This window comes from Brienomyrus brachyistius, chromosome 19 (assembly GCF_023856365.1).
Source record: "Brienomyrus brachyistius isolate T26 chromosome 19, BBRACH_0.4, whole genome shotgun sequence".
Lineage (NCBI taxonomy): Eukaryota > Metazoa > Chordata > Actinopteri > Osteoglossiformes > Mormyridae > Brienomyrus > Brienomyrus brachyistius.
In genome coordinates, this window is record NC_064551.1 from 3,301,224 (window position 1) to 3,313,252 (window position 12,029).

The window sequence follows — 12,029 nt, forward strand, 5'->3', positions numbered from 1 at the left end:
GAAAGACGACTGGCTCAGCAGAGCCTCTCCCCCCCCCCCCCCCCCCCCCACGACCCCCAGCCCAGAAGAGGACGGCCCCTCAGGGAACGCTTTCAAACTTCTTCAGCAGTGAATCCGGAGGCCTTGGGTAGTAGCCCGTGGTGCTGGGTTTATCCGGGGAAAATCTCAGGAACTTGTAATCCAGCGGAAGATCTAAGGAAATGGGTAACAGTGACACATTTCCTGTGAAATCTGGAATTCATAATTTAAGATTCTCAGAAAAATAATGTCTATATACTTCCTGTTCTGCTTTAAAGTTCTCCATTGACTAGATTCCAAATGCTTGTGGAATACTACAAAACTACGAGCTTCGTTTCTGAATGGAAGACGACGGGGTCCCAGGTGCTGTGTCTGTGTGCCTGACCAACAAGGCCGATGACCTATACTACAGCGTGGACAGTCTGTGAGAAGATAAATGGTATAAACTAGGACTGGTACTGGTCTGAGACCAGTATTACACTGCGAGACAGGACACTAGGGTAGATTTGCCGCCCATCCCAAATATTATGGCATCATCCTGTATCAGAAAACAAAATTCTGTGATCCAAGAATACATGGGATTTGTCCCATTTTCCCATACACAATTCATACCTCCTGCTCAGCTAATTGTACCATGTCTATTTTTGTGTAATTTTTGTGTGACGTAAACCAATCTAAACATCTGAACCCCAGATTTAAAGGAGACCATGCTGATCAAGTACATTCGTCTTGGTGATACTTCAGCACACAAGTTTCCATAAGAATGAGAGAACATTTTAGTGGAATCTGGTGTTAGTGGCTTAGCCTCACCGCCGTCACAACTATTGGGTACACAGGTCATTTGGCGGCTCATTCCTCTTAGACCTCTCAGGCTGGGGGTTTAAACCCTGTCATCACTCTGGGTATGTATGCGCCTTTCCTGTGGGACTCGTGCTTCTCATGCAATTCCGTGAATTAGTGTCTGCAAACTGCACAAACTGCGTGACTGTGTGCGTCTCTGCCCTGTAGTGCACCGGTTCCCAAACTGTGGTCCGCACACTCATCTGTAACCGATTTTCCAGCAGGCTACAGAGCGCTGAAGGGTTTTGCAGAGAAGGTTGGTATCATTTTCAGAAATTAACTGCATTTAAAAAAAAAAAATTTTCATGACCCCTCACATCTGTATGCTCTGTTCGTATCTAAAATGAAATTGTAACAGTTCAGCTTACAAAATCAGCCGCTGGGATGTGGACAGAATCGGGTGCATTCTGGGATGTGGGCATCGGGGTGTATGTTGGGATGTGGGCATCGGGGTGTACGCTGGGATGTGGGCATCGGGGTGTACGCTGGGATGTGGGCATTGGGGTGTATGCTGGGATGTGGGCATTGGGGTGTATGCTGGGATGTGGGCATCGGGGTATATGCTGGGATGTGGGCATTGGGGTGTATGCTGGGATGTGGGCATCGGGGTGTACGCTGGGATGTGGGCATCGGGGTGTATGCTGGGATGTGGGCATCGGGGTGTACGCTGGGATGTGGGCATCGGGGTGTACGCTGGGATGAGGGCATCGGTGTGTACGCTGGGATGAGGGCATCGGTGTGTACGCTGGGATGTGGGCATCGGGGTGTACGCTTGGATGTGGGCATCGGGGTGTATGCTGGGATGTGGGCATCGGGGTGTATGCTGGGATGTGGGCATTGGGGTGTATGCGGGCATTCGGGTTAAGCCCGGGGCTGGCCGTCACACAGCGTACCTACGATGGCCTCCACGCTGGGGATGGCCAGGCTGCTGTACGTGTGGATGCTGTGGCAGCACCAAGTCAGCCTGGATGGTTCCTCTTCGCCCTCAGTCCCCCTGTGCACATCCACGAAGTAGGAACCCCACTGCTCAGAACTGGCCGACGGCGTCTTCATGCCTTGGTTCTGGAAGCAAGCCAGACGTGTCAGCAAAGAGGGATGCGCTCTCTGAGGCGACCCAAGGCGGGCTTTGGACGACTGGCTAAATCTTATTCACGATTTCACTCTCTAGCCTGTGAGCTGACATGGTAAAAACAGACGGGGCCCAGGAACTGCTCAGCGCCGCCAGCCATCAAACCCCGCCTCCCTGCTCTGATTTTCCTTGCGGGCTGGACGTCTTCATTTTCCCACTCATTACCCAGCAGTGTTTAACCTTGATTTGTACCTCAAGCTGACCTACACAGAAAAATGCTGCGTTAATAGAAATCTCCCGAAAACATAAATGCATTCTTTGTTAATAGTTTTCGTGGAAGAACAGCTCTGTGTCTCTGAGGCTAATCCCTCAACAGTGATTTATAATAGATACTTCAGGCCACCAAGAAAGGACTCAGAGAAACAGATGACTCTTCTGGATCCGGGATTTGGGGAGTTATGAGCATAAATCAGTTGATCAGCTACCTGCATTCCCTGGGACAGTCCAGCGTTTGAACAGAGGTAATTCTACAATTCGTCAGCCAAAGAAATAATAATAAAAAAAAACCCCAGAAATATTCATAAATGTGTATATCACAATATATTTGGATAATATATAGACAAATTATATAACATATATAATATACTTTTTATTTATATAAATGCTTAAAAACTTTACCAAAACAATACACTTCCTGTCAGTAATTACCATTGAAGGTCATGGAAATTTTCATGTATATAAAGGAGAACATTGTGCTTCTAACCAATGCATTTCTCTTTCTGGTTATATAAGAAGCTGTATGTATTTGCAGGCCAACCATAGCCTTCAAAGTATTAAATCCGGTCGAGGTGCTTGTGTCATATCCCACAAAATCAAGCCTTTGTCAGAATCCCTGAGAAATAAGTGAGACAAAAGCGAGGTGTGGGTCACTCAGCATCCCATCTCTGCAAAATAATCAGAGATGAATCTGTGTGTTTCATATTCTGGCAAAAATCTAGTGACATCAAAGCCAGAACTTCCACCAAAACATTGTATAAACGTATGGAAACAGCCACGGGACGGTCAGGCCAGAATGCATGGGGGTTAGATGGAGGTCCTGGGTAGCGCAGCCACAGCCATCCAGATACAAGGACCATTGTCAAGAGCTACAAAAAAGAATGACTCTGAGCAGCGACCGGCGTGTCTAATGGGGGTCTGAGTGAGCCCTCACTCACAGGGACGGAAGCTGTGCTGGGCTCACAGTCGGTGCGGCAGTTTCTGCACAGTGACAGGTTCCACGAAGTGATTCCTCTGCAGTCTTACCACTCCGGGTCCCGCGAGACAGGAAGCCGTATCACAAGAGATATGATGCATTCTGTTCTTTCTTTCTGTCTGTCTGTCTGTCTGTCTGTGTGTGTGTGTGTGTGTGTGTGTGTGTGTGTGTGTGTGTCTGTGTCTGTGTGTATGTGTCTGTGTGTGTGTGTGTGTGTGTGTGTGTGTGTGTGTGTGTGTGTCCTTCTCTCATTCTCCCTCCCTCCTCCACCCATCTTATGAAGCTCCATCCATGACAAACCCCATCATGTTCTCCTTTCCTACACCCCTGCTTCGAGAAAGATGTTCACAGCAGCTGTAATATCATGGTCATCGTCAGATGTCGGGTCTGACGACACACACAAAGTCTCCGGTAGATCAGGGTTCCCCAGTCCAGCCTGCAGGGCCAATCTGCACCACAGTTTGCAGAATTCCCTGCTCAAACAAACCTCATTCAGCTTACCAGCTTATTACCAGGTTTAGAAGGTGTGTTTGAGCAGGGAAATCTGCAAACTGTGGTGCAGACTGGCTCTCCAGGAGAAGCTCTGTGGATAGCAGCTGGGGGGTAGGTGACCCCGTGCAGGGCAGGCGGCCACTGGGGCTCCCTTACATCATACTTCCCCTTCTTTTCCAGCGGTTCCAGCTGCACGTCGCCCGGCTTGATGCCCCCACTGCTGCGTGGGACCCCCTCCCCCTCCATCTCCTCCACGATCATCACCGTCTCCCACTTCCCGTAGCTGCTGGCCGGGAACATGTCTGAGCGCATGCTGTCGCCGAAATACACCACCTGCAGGGACATGAGATGTCGACATTTATCTACGTGACAGACACTTTTCCAAAGCAGGGTCACCCAAGCCCTGGAGCTAAATCACTCTGCCAACGCTAGGATTCGAACCCATGATCTTCAGATCACAGTGTTCTAACCCACTGAGTCACACTCCACCCCCAAAGGAAGGAAATGTCACAGTGTATACACAATTAATCTTTACTTTAGAGTTTAATGGGGACGTTCACAGTCAGTGATGTGAAGAGCAATTAAGAGCAATATCCATGTACCAGGTCCACATTTTTTCTCCTCGCCACGTCTTGCGTTCCTGACCAGACTAATGTGGATAGAAACACTGACAGTGAGAAGAGAGTCATCGACCATGCGTTTATGTTCCTGCGTTCGTAGATGGCAAGAATGAACATGTTCAGACGGGTCATACAAAGAGCGCAAGAGGGGCCGACTAACAGCACAGTTTCTCAATTATAAAAAAGAAAAAAGACAAACATTCAACATGGAAAGTTGATGGGAGTTATTCCTGGCAGGCAGAGAGCAACGGAACATTTTACTTCAAGGAGATTGCATGAGGGGAATTAAAGCTACAGCTCCATGACGGATACCGGGATTTGGGAAAAACCGATGGAGTGTCGCTTGGGCCAGCCAGTCGAGGGTCCGCAAACAGGCAACATGTTAACTCCTCCGGAACAGCACTGGCTGTTAAACCTCTCACCAAGAGTAACTCTTCTCAAGGGGTCGTTTTGAGGTGCCTTTCATGAAAAAGTAAAAGTCTTTACAGGGGCTTGGCCAGACCAGATAATGAGAACATTTCAGGTCTAAAAGCGCTGTTTTAAAGAGTCATTGACTGCACTTTCCTGAGGAATGTAAGGTGGGGCTTGGCAAAGGCAGTAAATTAGCTGCATGGGTTCCTGTGCTCCCATTGGCTGCAGAGCTGCCCTGGAATGTCTCAGGCCTTATCGTGGGGGTGACCAGGCAGTTCCATGTGCAGGGTTAAGGGGAGTGCGAAAATAAACACCAGGAGTGAGTCTCTGCGGAGGGCCTGCTTGAGTCTTCCTTCTGGCAAACTTGGGTGGGGGGTTGTATTTTTTTCCCCCGCTCACAGATATTTTCTGAATACCGCACACATGGGCGGTAAACAGGAGATATAAGCCCAGAGTAATGTGACACCTGTCTGTGTAATATCTGACAGGATGACCCACTAATCCCTCATTCAGACTAGATGAACTTTATTGATCCCAAAGGGAAATACCTGTGTCTACGGCAGCAAGGTAAGCGAAAGTGACAAGGTGCGAGGACACGTACGGTGCTTTCACACCAGAGATCCGGAACCTGGTCCCGGTTTACAAGTTCCTGGGCCGTCTCGACCGGGAACTTTTGTAGCTCCTGGACACTTTCATGTACGCCGCCTCCACAGCACGTGACAGAAACGATGACCTTTTAATTTCATACGAAACTACACTGTCACACCAAAACACCGGAGGATTCTAGAACTGCCTCTGAGGAACCACAATCAGGTCGAGTTCCTGCAGTGTGAACACAACAAAAGTCCCTGGTTCCAAAAAAAAAAGTTCCGGTTCCAGAGAAAAATTCCAGTGAAAGCTCTCATATTGCAAACAAATGTAAAAATACACAGCACTCAAACTGAGCCCTATTCTCACTTCCTTTTTCATTGGAGTACAATAAGGTGTGAAACATATGATGTAATATTATTTCACTGATTAAATCTTAATACAGTAACATATAGCAACAAATTTTATGTAATTTTTCAATTAAACTGACAGGGAAAGAGTAAAGATATGATAAAGGTCACAAAAACAGGTAATAGGCTTCATAAATTATTTTTATTTGGTGCTATTTATAAAACATTATTCATTCAGACGCATTAGATGAATGTTAAAAATGCCACTTTTTCAGCCAAGCAGAGTAAGCTCTGAGAACTACTCCACAGCTCTTTACCAGAGGCCTGCATTCGGGAATGTCAGCCTCATATTTTATGAATAACATCAACGCTTCCAGGTGTAGTTCTGACCCAAAAAAAATGTGGTTTTTTTTCCCCTCCAGAGAGCCGTGTCTAGGGCAGAGCTATAGGCCGAGGTCCAGCACAGGGCCGCCATTCTGCATGCCTGCAGGTTACTGATGGCTATATTGTAAGTGGACAGGGTTGAAAAGGCCACAGCATGAAGAGTCGCCCCTCCCAAGCACCCTTGAACACTGGGGGCATTCAGCAGCCGGCCCTGAGGGACACAGAGGGCAGGGGCGTGTGGTTGTGGACCGACATGGACGGGGGACACGGACGTCCTTCCCTGAGACTCTTGTGGCCCCCACCCCATTTTACGTCCTCCAATTCAGCAGCTGGCCTTCTTCACTCGTGCTGGGTTTAAATATGCTCGTCCTCATTTTAGTGCAAGGGTCTATGTATCTCTATTAATCTGCCAGCACAAACTGAGGTTAAGGGACAATTAGGGGCCATGTTATACTGTCAGTGCTATACTACCTATGCTATACTATCCAAGTTTACTGTCAGTGCTATACTACCTATGCTATACTATCCAAGTTTACTGTCAGTACTATACTACCTACGCTATACTATCCAAGCTTACTGTAAGTGCTACACTACCCATGCTATACTGTACATGTTATACTACCCATGCTATAATCATGGTTTACTGTCCATGCTATACTGTCAGTGCTATACTGTCCATGTTATACTACCCATGATATGCTGTCCATGCTATACTACATATGCTATACTGCCCATGCCCATATACGCGTTTGTCCAGTGGTTACGGTACTGTTTCGTAAAATACCCATTAGATTTTCCAGTCACACTGATCTTTAGAATGATTTTTCCACAAATGTACTTTGTTAAGAGTTTGTTAATGAGTAGCATGATCAGTAATGAGGCCGCTTTCATCACCATTAGTCAGTAAGGGGAGACGACACACTGCCCTTTGGTGACTCGGTCCTGTCCTACCTTCGGGTTGGCTTTCCCAGTCATCGTCTTCAGTAGCTCGTGGAGATGGGGCCAGTTGCCCTGGGAGTACCAGCCCGGCTTGTCCAGTGATGGCAGCCCCTCGCTTTCTTCCACGTCATTCACTGCGAGGAAGAGCGACGTGTCGTGAGGCAAGGCCTGCAGGGAGGAACTCGCTGCAGACCCGCCTGACAGAGGGCGCCTCTGTAGAAGGCCTTGGAGGAGACTGCAGCTGAAATAACATCTCGCGACCTGAGCAGCCGTCCAGCGAAGCAGCACAGACCTGCTCTGCTTCCTGCACCAGATGCCACCATGTAGCTCGAGAGATGAAGCTGCCGACTTTCTCTACTACAGTGGCAAACGCAACTACGCAAGACGGCAAATGGGATTCTACGATTCCGGGATTGGAAAAAGCTAATGAAGTACTGAACAATGAAATAAAAAAAGTCAAAACAGCTTAATGGAGTATTTGGCTACAATGAAAGAGAGAGGACAATGCAACAAACATGAATAAAAACTCAACATACAACATACAACTCAAATGCAACATACGATTTAAAACTATGGCAAGTCTCTTGAACAAATTTACTTTGGATTTACCGAGAAGCGGCTGTCATTAGATTGGGTAGCTGGAAGATGACAATGAGGCCCACTGGCCTCGGAAAAAAGATGCGTATAACGTTGGGAATTCTCCTCGCCCTGCGGATACAGATCCTGTTACGCATGTGGGATACGTCCTACTAACCCTGTCAGTGCATTTGCCGATGCTTCCCCAGTCTCCATTCCCTGTAGCTACTATGGACCCACATCTGCATTCCAGCTCATTCATGAATGCTCCTATCTGTCCCTCACACTGTGTGGTACAAAAATAAAAATAATCTCAAGTGCTTTCATAGTCTCAGGTGACTCAAATGAATCAAATGAAATGAGCACGACAGGATATAAGCGCACTGCAGAGCAAACAAAGAAGTTCAGACACGGAGTCAAGCATCAAATAAAGACGCGTAATAAATTACATATCAGCTTCCTTTCTGGGAAGTTTCCTCTCTTAAAAAACGTCCTTCCTGTGAGCAGCTGACAGCAGTTCCTGCTGACTGTAGGGAGTTTCGTTTCTTTGGAACCAGACCATAATCGAGGGTGAACATCAGCCAGCGTATCAGAACACCGAGGTCTTGGTTCCTGGAGGAAGCGAGGTCAAAATAAGACACGGAGACACTGAAACATCTCCCAGCAGTCATCGTACGCTGAAACGTCTCCCAGCAGTCATCGTACGCTGAAACGTCTCCCAGCAGTCATCGTACACAGTGCTATCAGGGAGGACCCTGACGATTTCATTCCATACACATAATTCCAGGAAATGCCAGAAATCTTTCGTTACAGAGTCTTTATATAAAACAGCCTGTGCTTAATACAGTTTACGTCAGATGAATCAAAGTTTAAGACATCTGGCTCAATTTCCTCATTTTATAACTGGCTATATTGCTTTGGACGTTGCCAGCGCCAGTGGCTATGGAGCATTATCGAAGCAGAGGGAATCAGATAAGTAAACCAAATAAATGCACTGTATACTGAGTACTCAATAATCAATACCAGTTGCCACAACCGCCTTTCAGAGTCATCTATAAATGTGCCTGAAATAGCTCCCAGAATGCACTGCTCTGTCTAGACGTAATCGTCTTGGTCTGGACCTGACATATAGGGGGGGGTAAATACAAACAAAATGGTAACAAGCAAAGGTAAAGAAAACACCATCAGTTTCAGTCTCACTTTAACGGTTCCTTAACGGGATGGACAGACAGGAGTTCATTCCGAGGGCGCTACACTGCCTGGACTGAAACGACACACGTGGCCCAGTCTGCAGGGGCTGCAGGACCTCTGCGGAAAGAGGAATGCTTGGAATGCGGCGCTGAAAGGCCAGACGGACATAAAGTCGAAAGCAGCCCCAGGGATGGGGGGGGGGGGGGGGGTTCACTGGAGGAGTCTGAACTGTGCTCCAGCTGAATTCACAGGGATCGTGTACAAAGGGACAAGGACATTGAACCACTGAGATCACAGCTAAGCTACTGAAATGACAGTAACTGCACATACACTTTGCGAAAAGATTTAACAGCACTGCTCTCTACTGCAAACAATACATCAGTTGAAATGGCCTTTCTCCATGCATCCATACCATAACTGTAAAAATGAATCACACTACCCTAACACTCCCAAATCTGGGTCACTTTTTAATGCCTCTTAATGGATGGATGTTTTTCTTTCTGCTTACCATTTATTTTCTTTTCCAGAATGTATCTGCAGCACAGTATTTCAGTGCTAATCCAACATTGTGGAAGCTGACATTCTATCTGCAATTTTACTATTATAAAATGCATCAAACTAGAGTGCAATTTGCAACCTTTACTTTAGGGTCATCCAATTCCAGTCCTGAAAAGCCAGAATCCAAGAAAGCTTGCAGATTTCCCTGCTCAATGACATCAGCTAAGCAGCTAATTACCAAGTTTAGTACATGTGTCTGAGCAGAGAAATCTACAGACTGTGTTGCAAACTGAACCTCCAGGACCGGAAAAGACGTCTTGATTCACCGTATCATCCTGAGAATGGCTAGAGTCTCCTACACAAGACGCGCTACCCATGCGTGAAAGACACTCACCTAGTGTCCGGAAGGGTCTCTGCTGAGGGACCAGCGAGAAGAAGCCGGGCTTCAGGGCGTTGGTGATGACGACGTCAAAAAGCTCCTCAAAGTCCTTCCTGAAACAGCCACTTCGAATGAGCATGCCAGCACAAACCGAGTGAGAGGTCACAGACTCAAGAGGAACCCAAACGGCCCGGTGATCTGGATGATGCAGGGAGACTAATATTTTAAGTTGGCAAGCTTTGCTCACAGCAGAAATGCAGAAACACTAAACAGTTTAGTTACTCCCAGTTTAGTTTTGGTTAGGGAAGTGCACTTGTAATCGAAAGATTGCAGGTTCGAATCCCTGACCAGCAAGGTACCACTGAACACTGTGTCTGAGCAAGGCACTGGAAGGCACTGCTCCCCGGGCACTGAATTAGCTGCACCCTGCTATGTCACATATGGGTTAAATGCAGAGGACGCATTTCATTGTTGCGTGCTGTGCCTTGTGTCGTCCAGCCCACGACCGAGTCGCAAGAAGCTCGGGCTTTTGTGGGTCTTCGGCAAAACAAGAACTATCCTCCTTCCCAGATGGTCTAGAGCGAAAACCACAGAAGCGTGGTGGACTCTTGGCCCGATGAGTCCCTGGTATTAGGCCGCCACCACACAGGCAACTCGCCTGCCCACACCACTCCAGATGTTTCCTCCAGGGACCGACCTGAGGAGCAGCACTGGGGAGGAAGCATCAGTCTAAGCACTGCAGAGCCTGAGCTCAACTCACAAAACCCTGGCCGCCTACCCAGACCTATGGGACTAGAGGTTCCCGATAACCTTACGCACATCAGAAAGATGCTAATCAAAGGCAGTGGTTCTGAGATGCTAAAGTTTGCAGTGTTTTGGTAGGAGGCAGAAATACAACGGGGGGGGGGGGGGGGGGGGCACAGGAAATGGCCACAGGAAGAGGCTCCACCACAGGACTCCCACAGGACACAGAAGGAATGGCTCTGTGCTGGGGACTGCGCTGGGAGACTGATTAAGAAAGATGGCTGCAATTAATCTTTAAATTCAAAGATTGTCACAATTTTCCTCAATATTTACTGCAGTACCGTTAAACACTGGTAGCAGAGTTATTTTTTTTTTTGCGTCTGCTGATTAAAAATATGCAGTTTTTTTTTTAGCTTTGCTCTCTGCACTGCAATGCGAAAATGCAGAGAAACGTCTCTGAAATTTTAACATACATGTTAACAAATGTTTTCATTCTATTTCCCCCCGTTTTAAAAATAGAAATGTGCACTTTATGCAGGCACAAAGAACGGCAAAGTTTATGCAACAACATTCTTCAAAATACTGACTCATCCTTGGCTGAAAATGGCTGTTAGTGCCCAAATTTTACATTTTAGTACTTCCGTTGTTTCGAAACTGCTGTGTTAATCATCAAAATGCAATGGCAATGTGCTGTTGCATCCAATTGGGACACCGGTGTCATGTTTGCATTGAGTATGTTATCATGTTGGCAATTTCCAGTCCTAATGAACCCATTACTGCAGCTATACATGATGCAGCTAAGACAGGAAGACACCCAGTCAGTGTCCACCTACTCGTGGTTGTTCAAAGACGCAGCAATGCAATGTGTCCCATCTCTGTCACTTCTGGGGTATCAGCTGTGTGGCCCGAAGGACCAGCAATGAGATCAGGCAGAAAAGATCTCCTGCAACCACATCTGCTCACACCGCGGACAGGGAAACCCAGTGAACAGCAGATGTCCAAGGCGTACGCTGGAACCCACACGACTGACGTGACAATCCGGAAGCTGGGTGGGTGATTCAGAGGGTGTAGGTGTGGGTGTGATGCCCAGACCAGAAATGATGCGACGGATCTGGAATGTGACGACATGAATCTCTTGCCCAGAAGTGTGTGGCTAGGCCCCCAGCCCCCTAAGCCCTCGGGCCCCACACTCACCCCAGGATGTGATCACACACCAGCCGGCAGTAGTCGCTGTGGGAGCTGGTGATGAGCAGCAGCACCTTGCCGGAGGTCTTCATGGCATGCAGCCAGGCTTTCAGGGAGTCGGAGCAGGGCTCCAGGTACCGGCCTGGGTCTCTCTTCACGCTGGGGAAATACCAGCCGGAATCCTCTGGGAGGATACCACCACACAAAAGGATCAGCGTCAGCGCTAAATCTCTCCTTCTGTATTTACACTTCACCTGGAAAATATATGTGAACTGAACTGAACTGAAACTGAACTGAAACTGAATTGAAATTTTATTTGCCATTTGCACAGAGGTACATCAGAATTCTTCCACGGTGCCTCGGTCGAGATTTAAAAACTACAAAGATGACTTTGACATACAAAAAGGTGCATTCAGGTTTTTACAATAAAACTAAATAATTAAATAGACAATTAGATGAACCATGTGCTTGAGTGATAGATAAATAAGATTTT

At 47.4% G+C, this 12,029-nt stretch overlaps 1 protein-coding gene and 1 long non-coding RNA gene across 2 annotated transcripts in view; one reads left to right on the forward strand and one right to left on the reverse strand.

Annotated features, from left to right (window-relative positions):
- Window positions 1-55: 55 nt before the first annotated feature.
- The window catches only part of nt5dc1 (5'-nucleotidase domain containing 1), a 41,103-nt gene continuing 29,129 nt past the window's right edge, over window positions 56-12,029 (reverse strand). Inside the window, exons 7-12 of the mRNA XM_048986382.1 lie at window positions 11,546-11,720; window positions 9,623-9,720; window positions 6,976-7,097; window positions 3,828-4,004; window positions 1,752-1,920; window positions 56-192 (exon numbers count right to left, since the gene is read on the reverse strand). Of these exons, the coding sequence (XP_048842339.1) occupies window positions 80-192; window positions 1,752-1,920; window positions 3,828-4,004; window positions 6,976-7,097; window positions 9,623-9,720; window positions 11,546-11,720 (854 nt within the window). The 3' untranslated portion in view covers window positions 56-79. The remainder of the gene's footprint in view (window positions 193-1,751; window positions 1,921-3,827; window positions 4,005-6,975; window positions 7,098-9,622; window positions 9,721-11,545; window positions 11,721-12,029) is intronic.
- On the forward strand, window positions 106-7,859 carry LOC125715129 (uncharacterized). Its single transcript, XR_007383935.1, has 3 exons — window positions 106-204; window positions 297-1,114; window positions 6,063-7,859. It is a non-coding gene; the product is annotated as an uncharacterized LOC125715129 (long non-coding RNA).